Source organism: Dermochelys coriacea, chromosome 3, assembly GCF_009764565.3.
Source record: "Dermochelys coriacea isolate rDerCor1 chromosome 3, rDerCor1.pri.v4, whole genome shotgun sequence".
NCBI classification, from domain to species: Eukaryota; Metazoa; Chordata; order Testudines; family Dermochelyidae; genus Dermochelys; species Dermochelys coriacea.
In genome coordinates, this window is record NC_050070.1 from 56,939,909 (window position 1) to 56,963,429 (window position 23,521).

General features: G+C 39.7%; 1 protein-coding gene across 18 annotated transcripts in view; it reads right to left on the reverse strand.

Annotated features, from left to right (window-relative positions):
• Positions 1–878: 878 nt before the first annotated feature.
• The window catches only part of LOC119853332 (translation initiation factor IF-2-like), a 50,811-nt gene continuing 28,168 nt past the window's right edge, over positions 879–23,521 (reverse strand). For 4 of the 18 annotated variants that reach the window (XR_005292036.2, XR_005292026.2, XR_005292023.2 and 1 more), the window contains 2 exons: positions 14,978–15,090; positions 879–1,532 (listed from right to left, as the gene is read on the reverse strand). Coding sequence is in view for 4 of the 18 variants with exons in the window: in XM_043510453.1 (XP_043366388.1) it covers positions 1,501–1,532; positions 14,978–15,090 (145 nt within the window). In the remaining 14 variants the exon portion in view is untranslated. The other 14 variants (XR_006279829.1, XR_006279830.1, XR_005292039.2 and 11 more) reach the window with 10 other exon arrangements.

The window sequence follows — 23,521 nt, forward strand, 5'->3', positions numbered from 1 at the left end:
CCCTTAGTGAGATCCTGACAAAATCTTAACTTCCTGTATTTTTTTTTAAAAAAAGTTCAAGCTCCACAACCACGAGGGCTCGACAGTGAATCCTAAAGGCTCAGAAAACAGTAGAAAAAAAAAAAAGTCTCATGATTTTTGGGATCCTTATTCATTTTTGAACACTAGAACAGGGGTTCTCAACCTTTTTCTTTCTGAGGCCCTCAACGTGCTAGAAAAACTTCAGGGCCCAGTGGGGAGGGAACTTGGGGCTCCGGGCCAGAATGGGAATCCTGAGCATACACGTAGTTTGACTTCTATTTTTGGGGGGGAAGGGGAGGGTGGCAAGGGCTGGTGGGGCTCTGGCCAGCTTTGCACAGCTAGGTCCAGGGACGGAGCTCTATCTCCACCCCTGACTCACCTCAGAAGGCCACCCACCCATCTGGGGCTGTGTGCCGGTGGCTATTCCCTGAGGGCTCTGCTGGGCCTGGAGCCACCCGGGCAGCTCTGACCAGCTGCATGAGCAGTACAAGGGGGCTGGGAGATGAGGAGCAGCCACAATCCTGGGCACCAGCAGCAGACGGGGGAATGCCACAGCTGCCTGCTCCATGGCACCCCCCCAGCCATCGGAGTAGCTGCCATGCACTACCTGGCTCCAGCTTCCTGCCTAGGACCTGGCCAGAGGATGGGGCCTGGAGTGGGCAGGGGGGAGAGGAGAGGGTGGGTGGAGCTGCCCCAGAACTGTCCCACTTTGGGTTGAGAACTGCTGCACTAGAGTTATGGCTACACTAGTACTTTTAGTTTTCATTATACTTATAAGCAAAAAGTAATAAACTACTGTCTTGGAGCCATTCTATAAACAACCACCACCATTTAAAACAAACACACACATCAGATTGTAAGTGCCATACTGTTTTAATTGCTACCACTCAGCACTCTCATATACCAGCAATGCCACAGAAGCAGATTAATAACACATCCCTCCTTTCATATTCCTTTCTCATTAAAATTTCACATCATCACTACATAATTCCATTACTTGTATACTGACACCAGAATGTAAGATACAAAATGCAAGTTTTCTGAAGTACAGTAAATATGATTAGAGCAGAGACATATTTGAACGTGCAATACTCTCCATTCTCTTCCCTCCAGCTGCTTTCCAAGGCAGAGAGAGTAAACAGCCTTCTCCCAGCTTCCTTACTTTCCACAGCTGAGAGTGTAGGATGTTTACAGTACCTGCCACTCAGAGCTCTCAAGAACGAATCACAAATCAGCTGGCCAAGTACAGACTTCATAACTAAAACTGCAGGAAATATACAGACATTGTCAATGGAAGAAAAATATCCAGTACATTTTTATACCACAAAATTCTTACACTTTTTTTTTTTAAATTCAAGATTTGTCCTTCTTTCTTGGTGTGCAACAAGGGAGGAATAATAGAGGAAAGTTCACAAGAACATTTAGCTTGGCATCTCCAGAAGATATCCACCATCAGTTTGACAGTTGTGTTTCAAGACTTCATGCCAGCTCAACTTCTGTCAAAGCTGTGCCTGCAGACAGAAGATATTTCACCATTTTAATTAGAGTGCACAAAAGGATGTTAACAAAAGGAAAATACAGAACACAATATGCTGTCCAAACAAAATTCAAAGTTTTAAATTAATAGTAACAAGAAAAAAAAAAAGAAAGAGACCTAGATGGGTTAGAGGAATGTGGAAAACAACTTTATCTACTAGAAATAGACTGACTGGGTGGCTAAGTACTCAATCTACCTGCCAGGAAGCAGGATGGGAAAAATATATAGCATTAAGTGTTGTTTGCTTTCAAAGCCTGTAGTACACCTATGAAGTTGCAGAACAGGCCATACTACATTATTTGTAATGTTTTATTTCTGGAAGCATCCACTGTGTGCTAGATGATATAAACATAAAGGAGTATTCATTCATACTCATAACACTGCTACTGCCAAAGAGAGACAATATGGGGAATTTTATGGATTAAGATTAACCCAGCCGCACAAGAGAAAATTTAGCCTGTTGCTGAAGGGGCAAGAGAGGGCTTTAAATACTCTGCTTAATCAACAGAAGTTTTGAACTCACTCCAGGACTGGTTCTGGTACTGTTGTAATCAAGCTGTTCACTTGTACCATAGAATATTGGATGAAATCTGAAGCATCATCATAACTCCTATATCATCAATGGCACTACTTTTGAAAAAACAGGCCAGTTATTTAGCAGTCTGATTTTTCCACTGATTTTTAGAACTCTTGACCCTACTTAAGACAGAGGTGACTAGATCATCCAGAGAGAGAGAGAGAGAGAGAGAGAGTGGCTGATACTTTGGCATATGTAGAAGGGTCACAAAATTGTGCAAGTCTGAAAAGTTCAAAGGGATGTGAACATTTAGTTCATGTCCAACATTCAGCCTGCCACAAGGCCAGGTGAACTGCCTTTAGATGGGATTAGGTGCCACACTTGCGGCCAGCTGGCAAATGTGAAGGTATGTAAAGAATTAAAAGGTTTACTGCTCATCTCAAGCTCTCCATGAGGAGTAAGTCATCTCTAATTAGCAAATAATAAACACAAATTCTAAATAAGCTACCATGCAACTTTTATATTTTGCACTCACAGGATATGTCAATACCTATAAATTTCATTTTAATTGTTTAATAGGGTCAGGGATTGGGTGCCTGTCAGAGACACTCGGTGAAAAGAATCTGGGAAGCCAGTCTTTTGGGAGTGCCAGCCAACCTTCTAAGAGGCTGGATAGTCTAGTGCTGGAGCAGATACAAGTTAAATGAGAAAATAAATAGACAAGCTCAGAAAAAGGAAAGAAGAAAGAGTAAAATGTGTAATCGGTTACTAGTTAAAAAGAGAAGACTTTTCTCGGAATTAAACTGCCAGTATGTTTGTCAGAAGGGACCACACTTCTATTAAACTGAGAGAGAAATAAAGAAGTCAGAAAATTCAGCTGAAGATTCCCATGGTAGTTTAAAAACAACGCTTTTGTCGATACACCTCTGATGGGGTTTCATTATAACTTTAAAGGTAAACATTGTTAGTTCTTCCAAGGGCTCTGACCAAACAAAGAAAAAACCCAAGGTCATCAGATTATGTATCATGACATAACCTTGACAGGTACAGACTTACAGTTCAGTTACGAATATTTTCACATATTCATTGTGAATAGGGCTGTCAAGCGATTAAAAAAATAATCGTGATTAACTGCACTGTTAAACAATAATAGAATATCATTTATATAAATATTTTTGGATGTTTTCTACATTTTCAAATATAATGATTTCAATTACAACACAGAATACAAAGTGTACTGTGCTCACTTTATATTTATTTTTATTATATTTGCACTATAAAAAAAGAAATTGTATTTTTCAATTCACCTAATACAAGTACTGTAGCGCAATCTCTATCATGAAAGTTGAACTTACAAATGCAGAATTATGTACAAAAAATAACTCCATTCAAAAATAAAACATAAAACTTTAGAGCCTATGAGTCCACTCAGTCCTACTTCTTGTTCATCCAATCGTTCAGACAAACAAGTTGTTTATATTTGCGAGAGATAATGCTGCCTGCTTCCTGTTTACGATGTCACCTAAAAGTGAGAACAGGCACTAAAGATTCATATGTCCCTTCAGCTTCAACCACCATTCCAAAGGATATGCGTCCATGCTGATGATGGGTTCTGCTCGATAACTATCCAAAGCAGTGCAGACCAATGCATGTTCATTTTCATCATCTGAATCAGATGCCACCAGCATAAGGTTGATTTTCTCTTTTGGTGATTCAGGTTCTGTAGATTCTGAATGTGAGTGTTGCTCTTTTAAAACTTCGGAAAGCATGCTCCACACCCTGTCTCTCTTAGATTTTGGAAGGCACTTCAGATTCTTAAATCGTGAGTAGAGTACTGTAGCTATCTTTAGAAATCTCACATTGGTTCCTTCTTTGTGTTTTATCAAATCATGGTATATGGCAGAATGTGGGTAACACACACAGCAGGAGACATTCAATTCTGTACAATTTGTATTCTGCATTGTAACTGAAATCAATATATTTGCAAATGTAGAAAAACATCCAAAATATTTAACAAACATCAATTGGTATTCTATTGTTTAACAGTGTGATTAATCACAATTTTTTTAATCTCCATTCATTTTTTGAGTTAATTGCGTGAGTTAACTGCCATTAATTGACAGCCCTAATTGTGAATTCTATATAGAGAATAGTTTTCAAAGTTGGGTGCTTAAAGTTAGGCATATTCTGGCTACCTTATAGCATCCTATCAGAAACTTATTAATCTATTATTTATATTACAATAGCACTTAGAGGCCCCAGTTGTGATCACTATCAAACCCTCTGTGCTATGCACTGCACACGAGTGACAATCCATTTCAAAGAGCTTACAATCAACACAAGTGACAAGAGACAACAGGTAGAGGACAGGGTAACAGTGAAATAATTGCACTGAGCATATATTTGTATTATTACTTTTCTATATATTTACCACATCTCCCTTCAACCTTCATTCTTATTTATATTAGCACAGGAGTTGAGATGGATGGCAAGGGAATGGGAAAAAGCACCTATTACTACCTGTAGGGTATGTCATTAATTTTGGTTTTATCATAATCAGTGTTTACCCTGGCAAATCAGATATTTTATCTAATACCTATGAAAATGGAGGTAGTGTTTGTGAGCTGGGGGGGGTTGAAGAGAAATAGATATAATAGAGATTATATCAGCACTCCTACTTGAAGTAGCATGACTACCATTTGTTAGACAGGTTTGCAAAATGGAGGCGTCAACTACTAGATGTCCAGGTAGCAGCAGTAGCGAAGGGTATTTATCCCCCATCTGTCTGGTAAGAATACTGCAAGCTTTCCTTTTAGATGCAGAGTTCATCACTATTATTCACAACAATCTCACCCAGATGTACGATTACTGCAGTGGATGCTACCTAGGGCTGCATACCTTTAAGCCCTACCTGAAATTTTAGAGATTGCAGATGTTGCTTATAAGTGCTGTACCACACGATACTAACATGCTCTGCGATACGCACACTTTCATTTGGCTTCAGAGTGATTTTAAAGGTGTTGCTTTTGACCTATAGAGCCCTTAAGGGTGATGGCTCCAGCTAGTAGAGACACTGTCTCATAACTTATAAAAATATTACAAAGTTGGAATCAGCTGGGACACCTGAACCAACAGTCCTCATTTTAACTGGAAAGGAAGGGTGGCAGGCCATTTTCAGTGGAGAGTCCTATTTTGGAGCTTAATTCCACCTTCACTGTCAGAAAAAGATCCAGATTCCCAGAAATGCCCATTTATTCTGTCAGCTTTTCACCAATTGGTGTAGAAGTGAGAAATAAAGGAGAATTTAGGGTATCTTGGAATTCTGGATATCAATGCACCAGAATGTGGTATAGACTTTTGTTTTAAAATTGTAAATAATGGACAAGTGTCTAGAAGAAGGAAGATGCATTTTTAAGTCACACTAATGTGCTTCTGGAAGAGTCAAAAAACCCACAGTATTTTCAAGATAAAATGCAGTGGGAGAGAGGAGATTAAGGGCAGATTTATTAATCTGCGTCTTGGGTGGTAATGCTAAAACTGTGGATGGGCAGAGTACCTGTGTGCTTTTATGGAGGAGGGAGCAGAGACGTTAAGGTGGAATGGAGGTTCAGGACCTTCAAAAAGGTCACTATCCAAGCCAGCGGATGTTGTTTGAATTCAGCATTTTACTTCACTCTGTAGTGTTATCCAGGATGCCTCAATGCCCAGCATGACAACATGGTGAACTCAAAGAGCAGCAGAATCACACGAGGTAGGAATTCCTAGCCCGGACACAGCTGGACCTGCTGGGGTTAAAGTGGGGCAGCAACTGTACAGGACTACAGCTTAGAAGAAGAAATTAAGGTCTGGGGAAGTGGGGAGGGGAAGGAGTCAAGGTAGGCTGCTGGAAGAAAATCTTGTTTCTCAATACTTGAAGTAGCACAGGTCCGGTGGGCCTGAACCTGGGTTAGCCCCAAACTGTCTGTCTCATTACGTTTACCCTTCCATTCACCCCACCAACCCACTATCAGTTACTAGATTTGAATCAAAGAGAGAGACTACAGAGTGATTTGAAGAAAGCAGAAAGCAAAACCAAATAATAAAAAAAAAAAAATCAATGAACCATGGCCATCCGGCACAGACCCCAATTTGCAAGATACAGACAGCCTGTATCTAAAGAGACTGTGGTCTTTTCATGAGCTTTTATCCCACATTAAGCACTAAAGGGCAGCACTTCAAAGAAATTCTAGTCTCTAGTTCTTCCTCTCTTTTAGGCAAGTTAAGTCATGACAAAAATCTAAAAAGTTAGGAGCGCACTTACACAATGTTTTCACAATTCTGTTGCATGTTGGTATATTTAATAACCCAACACTTAATATATTAATGCACACAGCAGTTTTTCCTAATCTTTGGGCCAAACTGTATCCTGATAGTGGGAGTTTAAATCAAGTATCTGAGGGATTTTAGGCCTGAGCTTCCAAACATGGGGACAACTGCATATTGATAGCTTGCCCACTTTCAAGGCCCACCCTGAAAAAACTCACCTCTGTCATAGGCGTATAGATGGTAGAGTAGAGTAGAGGCAAGTGATCACCTCCATCAGGCAGATTCAGTGCTGTATCCCTCCCTAAAACATTTCGAGTTCAGCAGGGAGAGCGAAGAGCAGCAGTTTCAAGGAAACCCTGAAGTATTTAAAATCTGTTCCTTGCTCTAAGGAATCCCTCTGGGAGATGGCATTACCTTAGTCCTGACACACTCCTAATATCCAGGTAGAGGTTTCCAAACACCTTGCTAGAACCACTAGCTCAATGGTGTGGCTTGGAGTATAGTGAGGGTCTCTGGGAGCATATGAATAAGAGTGCAGATTTGGAGTTGTGCACGGGCACAGAGAAAATGGCAGGTGCTGTTAGGGATGGGTGTGGGTGAGGTGTACTCCCAGTGTATATGACCACACCCTCAGAGGCACTTTTAAGGCTTTTGGGCTGAGTGGGAAGCACAACTGTAACTGCATTTCCTCTTTTCTTCTAATGCTTTTATTGTGTGGCTGAGTGTTTTTTTTGGTTCTCAGATACCAGCTGCCAGCTTCTGGAAGGGTGCATGGCATTGCTAAGCAACCCTAATTCCCCATTAACAGACACTTTTGTTATTGAGCTGCTGCTTTTTTTTTTTTTTTTTAAATAATGAGAAAGTGGTAGTACTAAGGAAGGTACGACCAGGAGGCATCCTGGGCTGGGGGCATGATGTGGCTTCCTGGTCACATCTCACCACCACCAGCTCCACCCTGCTCCTGCCCTCTCCACATTCTGGGCAGGAGTGGAAGGATCAAGCCAAGGAGTGAACCTGGTAGCTGACAGAGTAAGGAGTGTATCTGCCAGGTGGAGGCAGCATCAGTAAAGAGTTGCTGAGTTTTTGCTTCATATCAGGACTTAGTGGGGGGCAAGGAGCTCTGCACACCCCTGGGCTCCTTAACTGGTTATGAGGAAGGCCAGAATCTCTTCCCCTGATTAGGGAAAGAGCTCAGGGCTCCTTCTGCTTCTGTGGGGAGGGGGAAGGGGAAATGGAAGCTCCAGAATGCCTCACAGGTCTCCAAAGACCTGTGAGGCACTCCCAGGCAGCTGTGCACCCACCTTCCGGAGACATGCAGATGTATGAACTACCCCCAGAGATCTCCTTGCCCATCCCAGTATCACAGTCTACCTGCGGAATGGACCCAGACTGACAACTACACTGTGTAACCATCATGAAATCAACATGGTTATTCTCTGCTCCACACATGAATCCCCACAACTGCATGCCAATGGCATGCATCAGTCATTTTAAAAACAGGACATTTTGGAATTGGGCCTGTAGAAAACCTTTGACCACGTAATCCTAAATTTGCAGCACAAACTATTTCATACCCTGAACTGGCATACACATTTTCAGGTCAGTTTCGCTAAGTTCGTGGATTTTAGAGCACTTAAAAAAAAAAAGGCTCCAAACATAAAATACCTCTTAACACTAACTGCTGCAAGGGCCACTCCATAAGACAAAAACTTATGAAATAAAGGTTCAGCAGATGGTTTTACAAGCTTGGGTGAAAGGAACAGCTATACTTAGGTTTTGCACAAACACTCTGAATTAACTTTGCAGGAGTCTGACGGAGGAAAGGATAGCTAGCAGAAGAGCCAAGCGGTTCCTTGGCTCATTGAAGGACAGAGCAAGAGCTGAAAATGTATAAAGTTATTTTCCCATCTTTGAGTGGAACAACCTGTTTTAAGGATTAGTAAACTGGCTGCCACCAGGTGTCAGTACAACCTAAAAAATTGCTATTTGTCACCCCTGTAACTGGTTAGTAAGGCTTTTTACCTATTTCTTAGCATGCACAAACAGGCAGTCATATAATATGTTTGGCATAAGACAGGAGTCAAGGATCAATTAGAAAGTTAAACTCTTGGAGGAGTAGGTGATTCCTCAAAGTCTGCACTTCAATACCATGTGAAAATGATTTGCACATTTTCTAGATGTTGAAGGGATTTTTTTTTTAAACAAAGCTAGTTAAAATGTCTCAAGTTTCATCCCATCCACCTCCTCCACCATTATTGAAGGCATCACAAATCAGTATTTGTGCTCACTTCTGGGTAAATTATCCTCTTCTCCCCCTCACTGGTTATCATTGATCTCTTCACTATGACAACCTATTACACTCTTCGTCCCCTGTTCCCCTCCCTCTACCCCCAAAGCCCAAAATGTTTTTTTTGCTGAAACTCTTCTTTCACAAATACCCCCTGAAGCTCATCAGACTATACTGTTACTTGTCTGCGGGTGTTTACAAAGATAACTAAATATAGCTTCCCTCTGAAAGGAGCATTGCATTATTGAGATGGGCACATACTAACTGTTGTAGCAGCTCCGTTTCCCACATGCCCCTGGTTTTCCAGAAGAGTTGCAGGAAATGCCTTGACAGGTCTTTCTGGTTAAGATAATATCAGCATACTTGGAAAGTTCTAGTTGCAGAGCTTAGCTTTGGTTAATGCACTCAAATGGGTATCCAACCATTCTATACAACTATCATTACAATTCAGCCAGGCAGACTGCAGAAAAATATTTTGCTGCATATAATCTAATTTCAGTAGTTTCTCCTGGCTCTTATCTTGCAACCTAAAATAATTATATTCAGTTTGTTTCACAGGGCACTTACAAAGATTATATGGCCTACCTAAAACTTTAATGTACACATTAAAAAAACAAAACGCTTAATCTATAGTTAGTTGGTCAGTTTTAGCAAGAATCTGCAGATTCAGTGGTTCACATTGTGTGTATGAGCTTGTTTGTTTATAAATAGAAAATCATCCTCAAAAATAAAAAGTATGAGTTAAGAGAATACTAGAACAGTACACACCAAATAAAGAGAACTGGTCAGTGACTCAAAAATACAGGCTAAAGGTTTCTAACTGAACTAGAGCAAAGCCTAGATGCATGTAAGGTGTTTATTAATTTCAGATAAAAAGTGTCATTTACGATGTAAAACAATATTCAGGTAATCAAAGTGGCAGATACTGTATGTTAACATATGGTTTATTTAATGACCCAAGAATGAGCATTATGAACTTTTGAGCTCTAACCATGCTCCTATATCACAGTGATAGTACCCATGTAAGAACTAGATTAGCTAGAGCTCGGACACTGACTTGCTGACTTCCCCGGGGCTATACACATCTTCTCTTACCATGTGTAAAAAAGGTAATACTTAAGGTAGTGATATTGTGAAAATTCATTTGTGTTGGTAAAGGACTTGGAAAATGAAAAGCATTAATGACTTATTATTGTCAAGGCTAGATTTTGTATAAGTAGGAAAGAGGTCTCTTTGGGCAAATGATATAGTTTCATATTTAGGGCTGTGCTAAAGCCAAGAATTTCAATGCACTGGAGTTTCAAATATACCTCATTGGTGTATTTATTGTGCATATTTTCATGACTCCTAAGTTTTGCCTTACTTTTTGGGGGTGGGGGCAACATAGATAGAACCTATAAACCAAACCATATAAATACAGAGGAATTCAGTCTGGAGCATCTCTACCGTCTAAAATGAGGTAAAAGAAACACTGGTGGATCAAAGTGGATCCTCCTATTTCAGAAACAGGAGTGGGAGAGAAATTAGAAGGGGCAAATGACCATCACCCAGAAGATTCCATGGTTGTTCAATCTCACCTTGTCGTACTATTCTATAAAGCACCCCAGGGGCCTGATGAAAGAGAGGAACCCAGCCAGGCTGGGCTGAATGTACCCCAAACTGAAACTCAGTAGCCCCAAGTGTTCATTGATCTTCAGACAATTTGCAGGCTGTTATGCTGCCACAACCAAGGCTAAGTGCCCTGTTCACAGAATGGGAATAACTATGCTAATGCTTGTATTAAGTGTCTGAGCATGCCTAGTGCTAATGAGATGTTCTCAAAAGAGTCTGTCCAAGGTGCTTGCTCACAAAGTTAGGAAGGAAGACAGAATTTCTACTGAGAAACACAACTGAATGCTTATTAAAGATGGTAAAAGGTTCACAAGGGACTTTCACCTTCTTTGGGGATTAATTGTGAAACTTTTGCATATCTCTATTTCTTATTATGCCATAGAACTGTTAATCTTTGTCATGTTTTCTTAGGTTAACTCATGTTTTGAGATTACAAACTGGAATTGCTGGTTCTTCAGTCTTGCTCCTAAATGAACAAGGATCCTTGAAACTCAAGTTCCCCCCCTCTACACTAACTTTTCTTTGAGGATCTCAAATTTGCCATATCCAAACACTTGTGTCTACCATATGTCCTCTACAAACATTTAGTACTGCAGGTCCTGCCCACTCCTTTTAAAAAAATCTGAAATGGCTTTTGATGCATTCAAAATATGCAACAAAATAAACTCTTCAAAGTTTAAGCATTCCTTCTGCATACTGAAAGAGTCGGAAGTGTACATCATGCAACTTCAGTATGTCAAACCTCTCTTCAGAAAGTACTAACAACGTTACTAGTATCTAGAGTATGTGAATCAAAAGGCAGTAATGGAATAGTTAATGTGCAGTCCACTTGTTTTTGCTGTATAGATTATTCTGTATTGTTGAGCTTAAAGATCTTTTATTAGACAGTAATAAAGGAATTCTAGCTTCTTTAAAAGGTAAATGGCAAAGCTTATTTAAAAAAACAACAACAACAACATGCAGAAGACCTTGCATCAGTAACAGAATTAGTTCTGACTTGTTTAGTCTCAGAATTTAAAATGGCATCTTTTCTTTTAAGTCTGGCAAAAACCAGTAGCATTCCAAGCTTATGCTACAGACAACAGCATTGCAAACCTGAATGCACCGAGATGTTTTGAGGCAGGTTGTGGTGATGTAAATCAAATGTTTCAGGGCAGACAAAACTCTGAATAAACTGACAGGTGAGCAAAGAAAAAAAATAGATTTTCTCAAGCATTTAAACAAAATAAGTGCATTAGCTATTTAATAACAGATAATATGTGCAGGTTTATAGCTACTCAATTTTATTTCTTAACATAACTTTAGCAGTTTACCTTTAAATCAAAGTTCACCTTCTTGGAAGGATTAGGCTAGTTATTCCCACCTTTCTCCTCACCATCTAGCCCCCACCCTCAGATGCTTCTAATATTGTACTACACCCACTAACCAAACTAGCTAGGCTATTGAATGAATGCCATTTGCCACAGTCCAGCCTATAAAGCCTTGTTGTTGGTTGCACTTCAACATTGCAGTACTCGTGTGACAGAACAACTGGGGAGTGATGTCAGGGGTGCATCTTCTTCCCACTGACCTAGTTCTTCTAGATAAAGATGCACTCAAGAAAGGGGTACTGTCAGCTTGAAATCTCATCCGTAAAAAACGTTACAAGTAGATTTAAATACACCTGTTTCCAGTCCCTGTGTTGCTTCCTGAAATACTCTAATAGGACAAAGTGAAATGGACTATAAACAAAGTACTATCAAAGATGCAAAGCAAACAAGAAAAAAAATACAGAAGTATTTACCTAATATTTCATTTATAAGATCATATGTTTAACAATAATAGGTAAAACATTTTAAAACAGGAGCAATTTTTAAGTTGGTAGAGTCACTTTAATAAAAAGGTTTGAAACTGCACTTTGAAGGAAAGATTATTTAACATTATTTTATCACAGCTTTGGACTTTTAAGAGTTTCATTTTAATGATAAGCTAAGCAAAAGTGTTTCTGTTCTAAATTGCTACTGAAAAACCTCAGGTTTCTAAACAAGCAAGATATAATAAGCAAAAAATACAAAACTTTTTTGGAAATTTCAAACTTGAAATTTCGAAAGTTTTATAGATATATCATTTTAACTTAGTAATTTGTAAACAATCTTCAAAAAATAAATTCTCCAGTACATACTCTTTATTCCCATTATCCAATTTTATCTGACTCCTCAATGTAAAGGGTTCAGGTGAATACTCTAGTTCTGGTTTTGGCATGCATAGAGGGACAGTACTTTTCACAACCCAGTCTGTTTTAACAGCGTTACACCCAATTTAACATTACATTTAATCAAATTCTTTTTTTTTTCTTTTTTTGAAGTTTTCTCACTCCTTCACCAGATTAGCGCAGAAGCAGGCAAAGAACATGTGGCTTCTCCCACTCATTAACATCAGACACACTGTGGCAAGATTCCAAGTCCTTTTTTTCCCCCTGTAGAGAATACAGCTTCTGTAGATGTGAACAATCTTGAGCAAGAGCTTATACTCATCAGCTCATTTCCTCTGTTGGAAGGGAGTCTCCCAACTAATTCTCTGCACAAACAGAGCCATGGAGCCAGCTCATATATACTCTGTTTACAGAGACAGCAATATCACTGATATGACAGTTTCAGAGAACTGATACTTCATAACAAGGGACTTGTAGCAAAAAAAGAGTCACCACTAAAGAGTATACCATACATTAGATCAAAGATGTATAAATTTTAGTTACTTAAATAAATAGCCTATATAAAATAGATATCTTCTTGACTCTGGTAATGTTTATTTAAGTAGAGAAATTTAAAAAGTCCTGATTTGGCTCCAGTTCTGCCTCCCTGCCCCCACCTTCCCTTTTTCTCCTGCCTGCTTTTGAACACACACACACACACACACACACACACACACACACACACACTAGAACAAGCCCACATGATGGCAACATAAAACAAGGGGGGATTTTTTGAAATGAGACCAGGACACACAATATTTTCATGGATTGAAAGTTCTGGCAGTGGGAGGCAGGAATAACTCAAATATTTAATAAAATACTATGTCAGTTATAATTCTTGCTACATATGCTTTGGCAATTCTATTTGTTTAATTAGCCATCAACCCTTCACCATCTAGTGAACCGCTAAAGATTGGTTTATTTATGTTAAGGAAATGAAATGAAACAATACAGTAGTTCACATCATGATAGTATATGCTGTACCCCAAGCGTAGGCAAATAAATAAAATTATAATCCTAGAATAGGACACTTCAATTTAACTCTTTCAGTGCTGCAAAATTTACTTCAATAGCAACTTTTGAAAAAGCCAGTCCAATGGTCAACTTTTAAAGCCAGATGCTGTTTTAATCATGTGGCTACTGAACTGAATCCAAGACGTTCATTAGTGGTAGAAAGTTATCAACTCATATTTTGATTGCATAAAATAAGTTGGTCTAGTATTTTTAGCAGGTGTGTGTTACACTGTAATTCTATTTGTCATCTTCTCCAGCAGTTCTGCCTGCTAGACAGCATGCAGCAAAGAACCATCAGTCATGGACAATATAAATTCCCAGCTTCACCCAAGAAGCTGAAAGGAAGAAACAAAGTGTTAACTATTGCAGATAAGGGCAGACAGGGACAGGCTCTGGCACAAAGAATTTTGTGAACCAATGCCGTGGCAATGGAAGCAGCCAAATAAATAAAAAAAATCATGTCTCCTCCACCATAGTAATTGCTAAATCACATCTTGCTGTACTATTCTGGACTATGAGTCATCTTGTTAAAATGTAATGATTCCATTCACCTCCAGAATCTGGCATGTCCCAGTAAAACCATTAATTGAGCTACTTCTCAGCTAAATAACCTGCAGCCAAGACAGCCTTTTAAGACATCAAATACCATACAATGGATTTAGGCCTGATAATACATCTTCCTCTCTCAGTTTGGTCCATTTCACAACATCAGAACTTCTCAGAAGCACTGCAGAACAATCAAACAACTAACTGCAACTCTGTTTCATGCTCTTCCTGGCTAGAATTGAGAGCATCCAGCTAGTATTCAAAAGCCATTACTTAATGCAACTAGCCTATCCAACTACTTCACTGTATTCACCTCTGGAGCAAGCAAAAAAGCCTGCCAAGGGTTGTAGGGATGCAGACAGGTACTTCCTTTATGGAGGATTTTTTGATCAGTTCTGCAGTTCCAGAATTGGGTTGTATCAAAGGGTCAACAATACATTAATTTAAAGCCACTATACTGGCGTACAAATTGAAGGAGGCATTGACAGAAGGTGTCAGTAGCAAGTCTGTAGACTAAGTGGAGTTTCCACAGTGGACTTCTCTTTGTTTCTCTTCTGCCCCCTCCCTTTCCCCTCCACTCCCAATCCCATCCTCCTTTTCCTCTTAGTGAATCTAATAAGAGATAAAAGGAAAAAGAAAGCTGCAATTTGTTGGAACAGAAGACTGAGGACTCCATCTGTCTAGCTTTAATGAGCGAGAAAAATAACCCCAAGACGAAGGGTGAGGAATGGATATTTAGAGTCTCCCATGAGTGACACTTTTGCCTCTTGGTAGGACAGGGCTACAACATGCTTCACTGAAATTACTGGAAACTAGGATAAGAGGACATACAATAAATAAGCAGTCACCAAAATTAGCACCGTTGTTAGCAGAGGCCAAGACTCAAATCCAAGAGGCACAGTAGCTTACCTATACTCTCCCTCCACCACGCAGAAAATCCTGTCCAGCTGCTGCTCATTCTGAAGAGAGAACTGTGTTCTCCAGAGCTGCTGACGTGAGACCTTTCACAAGCATGACAACAGCTTTAAAAAAAAAAAGTAGCAATTTGTTTTCATATAGCATTTAGAGGTAAACTTCAGGGCTAAAATGACTATTAAATTGGGTTCAGAAAGATTTCATAATCCACAAAGCGACCTCTGAGGGGGCATTTAACACAAAAAGTTATTTAACTTTTGAAAAAGTTCCCTGATTCACCTCCTCTCTAACACAATCATATAATCCCCATTGTTCAGATCTCCCACAAGCCATCATTTTAGGATATCAAATGTCAGATGGTTTACAACCCACATTTTTTCAGTTTGCCCTTTGCATGACATACATAGGGATCCAACTCTGTTACCACTTCAGGTAATGATCCCCTGGATCAAGAAGTGTCAAACAGTATACAAAAACAAAAGCCAGGCTTTTGGAGTCTTTGCATTAGGATATTCAATAAGCATTCCAATCAACTGTCAACAAAAACAAAACAACTACATCAATACACGTTGGCTGCCTTTGCTGTGGACAGTCTGTCCACTCCAACAGGCTTCCCACACCAACTCAACCCTAAACATGAAAGATTGCCAACTGCCCTCTCAGAAAAAAGAAAGGAAAGTTATTCACACCAAAGCAAGGACGAGAAACTAGAGCAACATATCAGGGTATAAGGCCATGTCTCTGAAGCTGTCATTCCTCCGTAAGAGTTAGTAAAATGCAAATTTCAGTCTAATCACAGAGATGATTTACATTATTCTGATACAAGGCTATGAGATTTATATCTTTAGACAACCTTTTCAGTAAGTGAATGCAATTCAGGACTGGCACAATGTGTTTTCTAGAATACGTCGTCACAGACTGATATGGTGCATGATCACATTAGCACATACTATTTCTGCTCATACACTGCAATATCAAACAAAAAAGGGCTATTTAGAAATTGTGGTTAATAAAATAAGTTTAAAAAGCAAAAAACGCTTGCATCTTTTAAAATGAAAGAAAAAATCACTGTATTCACACATTAGAAGCTGAACTATATAATCCTATTAGCAGCTGCTGAATCTCATTAAGGACACTAGAAGCAAAGATTCTTCACCAATGAAAACAGACAGTAGACAATCTATTTACAGATCCAGTTAGAGTGCCTGCTTGTTTTACAGCTTTCATGGAAAAGAAAGCATCTCTGTGTGCAATCACCTTATCTGGTAATTCAACACATCTAGCAAGTGTAGTCTGCCATCTGTTTAGAAAGGTAAAAGTAACCCTTAAAATTTAGTGCAAAACAGTAGTTACAATAGTTCTAAATGTCAAATTGTGTGCTAAGTATCTGTACGAGGACTTTAAGCACCAAATACCATACCCACAATCACAAACCTTTCAAAAATAGTACATTTTAATTCAATTTAATCAGTACATCTAGCACTGAAGCCAATGGGAGCTGCAGACACTCAGCACCATCTGAAAATCATGTACGAGGATGGAAGTGGGGCACACAAAATGATTAGACACTTTTGAAAGTTATGGCATTAGCTATTTTTGCAATATTAAACAAGGAATCTATGGTGGAAAACATTCTAATCAATGTAACCAGGATAAATGGAACAAGAGCCCCATAAAATAGTGTCTTGAAAAGCTGCAATAAATTTGTTAGTCTCTAATGTGCCACAAGTACTCCTCATTTTTTTTTTTCTGATACAGATTAACATGGCTACAGCTCTGAAACCTGCAAGGTGTGTGTAGCGTTTTAGAAATTGAGTCCAATTAATACCATACAAGAACAAAAATGTTTGTGCACTTACCATAGTTTTCTGTCTCCACCATTAGCTAAAAAAAAAAAAAATTGGATCATCAACCTGTTTGCTGTTTAGGGGCAGAACCCGACCTGTTAGTCAGCAACAGAGCAGCAGTGACCCAGTTACTGACAACCCAGCCATTATGAAATAAGTTACTTCTATAAGCAGCGGTGTGGAAGAGATCAGAGATACTAAATATTATTTTTATAAAAAAAATTGTCAACGCATATGTCCTCTTCCTCCTAATTCTACTAATATTGTCCCACATTATAAGAAATTATGTAAGGTTAGGCAGATTTGTGAACCTTCCTACGAGAAAGAAAGGAAATGTGCCGGTAAGCAGGGATACATTTTCATGTTTTCTGTTCAGGAAGGTACACAGATCCTTTATGATAGGATTTTATCAGCAGTGTATAGCCAGGGAGTATAGCTGGCAGTGTATAGCCAAGTGTTAAGAAAAAAATCCCTACATATTATGCATTACTATTTACAATTGGTCTCTCTGATTACTAAGGTTCCATGGAGCGTAGCATGCATCTTCCCAAAACAGCATCTCTCTCTCTCTCTCTCACACACTCACACACACACACACACACACACACCCCTATGTTGCAAATCTTTGTTTTGTGAAAAGCATGGACAAAGCACGAAACACCTTCCTTCCACGTTTCCTCACATAATGCATGAAGTTTTTCCACACAGATAGTTGCCATGGCTCTGACTTTGAAGCCGGGGGGGAGGGGGGGGTCAGATGTCTTGTTTTACTGGCTTCCAATGTGATCCATTTGATCCATCTTGAAACTGAAAACCCTTGAGGCTTCTCGCTTTTGGCAGCTGGATTGTACAGGACACTTCAGCAAGTTTGTGTGTTCTATATGGATCTTGAGAATCCTGTGGACGTTTAGCATACGGCAGAGATTTTTGGAGTGATGTAAGAGTTTCACAGAATAAATTCAGCATTAACTCTTGTATAAAGATGTTCAACTTGGGCATTAAGGCTAAATCTGTTCTGAGCACAACTTTCTCTTTGTGAAGGGTCAGTACTATAGATCTATGGACAGAATCCTGAATGACATCCTTCTGGCTGAAATCATGATTGTGAGGAAAGTTACTTGGAAACGTAGCCGGATTGATGTCTCAGGATTGATGTTGTGACTAGATGTCAATTCAGTGACAATGGACAACCCTTCTCTAATGTAAGATGCCATCCCAAACGCTTGTGATGGTGATGAGCTATGACAGAATAGCACAGAACTAGAAGTTGTGCATTGGTGTTGGAGTGCGTTTCCTGGAGCAAGATTACATGTGCTTCAAGGTTTGTAGTTAAGTGGAAGTAGATATCCACTTTCACCATGGATTTCCCCTCAGTATTAAAATGCAGCATCTTGAGAACCACACCCAGCACTAGAGTTTGCAGTGCTGGTCCTGAAAGGAGTCCCCTTGGAGGATGGCTCTTCCAGGCTGAATGTCACTTAGAATGGGAGCATATGTTCCACACTTCTATTTTCATCCTTTTTCATTTCATTTTGTGACACTCACAGGAGACACGCTGAGAAGGGAGAAGACAAGCCTCAGGGTTGTGTTGTATGCACCAAAGGAGGATTGTTTGGAGAAACCCCCCCCCAACCAAGGAACTTCTTCATGTCTAGGTATAGTGAGATTCATCCTCTTCAGACAGTTGTCAACAGTATGGTGGATAAAACTGCCACTTTCACTTTAAAGGTCCAAAGTTTAATATTTGTGGTCAGATTGTCTTGTAGAAATTCCAGGACATGTCTGACATTGGACTTAATTGAGACTACATTATGGACCTTACCAAATATCAGGATCATTGGTCACATCTAACAGTATGTGCAGTGGAACAACTTCTTTACAGATGCTCGTTAGGTAATGAGTTTGCTAAGTCCCCCCTCATTTGAATGTTCTCCTTTCAAATACCATGCAGCTGGGGTCAGCATGCAGCCATGATGCAGGATCAGACCCTATGGGAGAGGCAGAGTGCAAGCGAGCACAATTCCTGCACGGGAAGGCAAGCTGCAAACTTCTTCAGGACAGAATTAGGATCTCCTCAGTCAGCAAGGGGCTATCAACATCACTCTTCTTTCCGATCTTCAGAATGCATGGATATTTATAAGAGATTTTGGACAACTCTGGGAGAGAGCATCTGTCACCATTTTCTTTTGGTCTTGTCTTTTTGAGAAGAACCTGAACATTATAGCTAAATCAATTGTTGCATTGCCAAGAGTTGACTAGAAGTCTGACCACCTCGTGATGGAGACTCCATTTGGCTTGATCAATCACCTGTTTAAGCCAAAATGTCTTGACATCAAGCTTCCCTTCTATGTGGAAGACATGAAGCAATGAGAGACTGTCTTCTCAAGAGAGCAACTTTACTTTTTGCTGTAAAGTAGAAGAAGTGGTTCCTCCAGCCTTTTTTGATTTAAAGCATGGTAATGTGTCATCCATCATTATTAGGATACTGTTGTTATGCAATGTGGGAACAGCTATACTCCAAGGCTATTTCATACTCATCTGAGTTCTGGCCAGTGTATGCTGTCTTCTCCCATCTCCTGAAGAGGTTCCCTGTACAGATCTCCCTTTTGCAGGTTCTCCACAGCTGCTTAGATTGGCATCTGTCACAGTCAGTGTGGTTTAAAAATCCGATGTACTGCTAGATACCGACTGTCCTTCATTCATCACTCTCTGTGGTATTTCAATCTGGACAGTTGAGTTGGATAGTGTGTATGTGGGTAACAAAAGGAGGACATTTTGAAGGGCCTTGTGTAAGTCTATACACAATAGCATCATTTCAAGGAGGACACCAATGTTTGAACCAGGGATTCTATGGAATTCAGGATATCCATGGTTGTGACCTTCAGTCACCATACACTGTTCAGTTTTTACATACAATTATATTTCCTGTCAGTTTCTTCAGGTAGTTCATTGTACAGCTACAATGTCATTTGGCACTGAAATGACTTTAGTCATGATGTATATGTAGTCCCATTGTAACAGGTAGATTAAGTGTAAACCATAACCACATTCTAGTTTTGTGTTACATGAGAAGTGAGTTCTCTGCACAACTCAAATATACGCAGTGGGGAAGAGTTCCTATTCTAAATAATGTGTGGCCCGCAGTCCTGGAAACTGTGTGTAATTGGATACTGAATTTTTCCCTGCCATTTCTGCTATTACTGAATAGTGATCCAGATTGGGTTTCCCGTACCCATACCCATCCTGAGGGAACTGTATTCAGTCAAACCACTAGAAAGAAAACCTACTCTGAGAAAACAGGAATTAATTCAGAGAAGTCCTATGACCTTGGTTGTACAGGATGTCAGACTAGATCAGAACAGTCACTCCTTTCTTTATAATCTACGAAAAACACTTCCCTCCAAATGTAGCTCAGCAACTTAAAGTCGGTGGCTTTACCATTCAGCTTTCCATTGAGGAGGAGCCTCTAAATTAAGAGTGCCTAAATTAAGAGGGCCTATGGATTGCAGTTAGGGGTCAAAGGTGACCTTCAATAGCAGAGAGACAGGGTGAAAGTGTTTAGCAGAATTCAGTGTGTTGAACACCTTCCTCTCTCTGTGGTTTGAAGTGTTAATCTAGAAGAATAAGTCTTTCCTCTACACTGGATGCATTTAGGGAAAGTGTGTCTAACTGATGCAACATCGAGGACCACACCAGCTTGCTATAGTTTTAGGGCTCTATCATATCGGTTAGGGAAATGCAATATAAAATGAAGAAACAGGACTTGTACTAAGTTTCAAGCTACATACTACTTTTCTTGCTCTCTTTCGTCCTATCTCCTTACTTCCCCACTTCCATTCTAACTATTTATCATCTCTCTCCTCACTTTGAAAAGCACTTTTTCATTCTTTCTTGCCTTTAACTTCCCTTCCTTTCTTCTTGTCTTGATCTCCAATCTCGGATCTTGTCTTTATTAGCTTTTCTCACCAAGTTTCCCATTGTTAACTCCGGCACAGCTCTACCATTGCAAATGTCGGTCTAGATGACAATAGTTAGAATATTGGTGGCTAGTCTACACTTGTGCTACCACCATTGCTATCACCAGTACAGTTCCAACCATGGGAAATTTTCGAGGAAGAGACATCCTATATGTTCTTTGCACCGATCTCTGGATTCTCCCACTGCCTATGTTCTGAGGCTGGACTCCCAGAGAAGTGTTTAAGTTCTGGCTGCCCACAGGTTTTCTGTCTGTCAGCCACATTATGCCTGCTTACTGGATTCAGTCTGTAGGCCCACCAGTTATTCTCCAAGGCCAGAACAAAGCAGCTAGCACACTTTTGGTGCTATAAAACGTTTTACAAGAAGACAAAAGAAAAAAAATCAAATCTACCTAGAGATTTGGTGTTCTTTGCTGCTCATTTAACAATTGTCTGAATTACGCTCACATCTATAACACAATTCTTACAGCCTGAACAGAAATTGCAAGCAAGGAAACTACCCAGGGTTTAAAAGTGCCTCTACAGCTGTTTATTACATGTAAGTCACTTAATATGAATATTTTAAGACATCCGCTGTGTTTCCATGTATAGGCAACAGAGATCTTGTATGAATATATTCCAGGTCTACTGAAAACAGAGAAGAGCTTCCACCAAGGTTAAATTTTGGCAGGCAGCATTATCTCCATATTCTAGCTTGCCAATTGCATTTGGATTTCACTGAACATACCTACTTTTTAAAAAATGGCAGAGTCCTGTGGCACCTTATAGACTAACAGACATATTGGAGCATAAGCTTTTGTGGGTGAATACCCACTTCGTTGGATGCATGTAGTGGTATTCACCCACGAAAGCTTCTGCTCCAATACGTCTGTTAGTCTATAAGGTGTCACAGGATGCTTTGCCGCTTTTACAGATCCAGACTAACACGGCTATCCCTCTGGTACTTTTTCAATACACCCAGGGAAGTAGAAACATTTGTTGCTGCAGAGAACTTGGCTTACTCTGAAGATCTGGAACTGTGCTTCAAAAGATGAATCAGAAACAGATTGATTTAGGAATTTGATCTACCTACTCTGACCTCACTGTTCCATTGCCAATATCTGGAAGCATTGGAGGTTACACAAATAAAATTTAAACTATGTCAGAACTTGAGACTATTCAATAATCTTTAAACAAGAATATACAAAAATATTGATTTTACATGGATAAATACAGCTTTCTTCAGAATTATGACCCAGTTGAAGTCAAGTAAGGACCAAAACAGTATCTAACTGTTAGAAGCAGACAACAGTTATGACGTATTAAAAAGGACTCATTTTCCCAGGATAGGCTCATGACACAACTTCAAGAATGACTTTTGGAAACCCCATAACATGGCCAAGATTTTCAAGACTGACATGATTTTGGATACTCAACTGGAGACATCTTAAATAGACCTGATTTTCAGAAAGCACTGAGCACCCAACCTCTGAAAAATTAGGAGCCTTTAAGATGTCTCTAGTTGGACACCCAAAATCACTGGTTACTTTTTAAGATCTTGACCTATGTTTGTCAGACCTAGGCTATTCAAGTCTCAATTTGCGCCATCATACTCAAAAACTCAAACTGCTTTTGCTCAAAAACTTTAGAAACAAACCTCATTTTCAGGCAGAGGTCAAACCACAATTTTTTCAGTATGACAGATGAAAGCAATGAGCAACTCAGAAATAGTAGGTTAGAGTCAAAATGTTTAAAGAGCTTTACTGATACTGCAATAAGTGGAGAGGACAACTTGTGTTGTGCAATATGTCAATCCTTCTGCCTCCAATCCTACTTCTTCTATCTCTATGGTCTTCCAACAATCCCATCTTCCTCCCCCGCCACCCCTTTGATCTTTAATCATAGGAGTTACTATATTGAATCAAAGCTCTGGCCCATCTAGTCCTGTATCCTGTCTATGACAGTAGCCAGTACCAAATGTTTTTGAGGAAGACCCGGGGGGGGGGGAGGGGAAGAGAGAAGAGAAGAGCCAAAGTTGGCAGAAGTGGGAGTTTCCTCTTAATTCCTAATATAGTTAGAGATTCGCTTTAACCCAGAAGCATGCGGTTTTAGATCCCTTTTAAAACCTTTATTATAACCCTGGAAATTCTTGTTATACATGTAAGTGTTCCATCACTCCTCCCAATTGGACCCTCAATCTCACCTTCCTCTTCAACTATTTTTAAACCCATTTATATCACACTGAAGAAGAGTGGAGGACTGGGGAAAACTGACCTGCCACAATTAAGAAGTGGGGGAAGGAAATGAATTTAAGAAGAAAATCTTAGAAAAATCTGTGCATTATTTATTTGCTGGAAGAGGGGGACCTATATAATCCTTGACAAATGGCCCACTAGGCCATGAAGTTTTATCCTCTTTGCTGCCAGTGTTTAAATACATGTTGGGTTTTATTGGAAGGGAAACAGTGGAAGCCCCTCAGGAGTGTTCAGGATCAAAAGAGACAGCGCACATGCACATTCCACTGAGTGGAATGGATAGTTCACATTTCTAGTATTTCTCAGATTCAGGCAGACAGTATTGGATTAATTTACATTAATGGAAGGGGTTTGTTTGTTAAATGTGCAGAAACTGATGAGCAAGCCCACTCACTTGTCAAGGAAAGAGAAGGTAAATGCATTTGTCAAGCTCCAAACTAGTGTAAGTGATGAGCAAATTACTTACCTTCCACTAAAAGA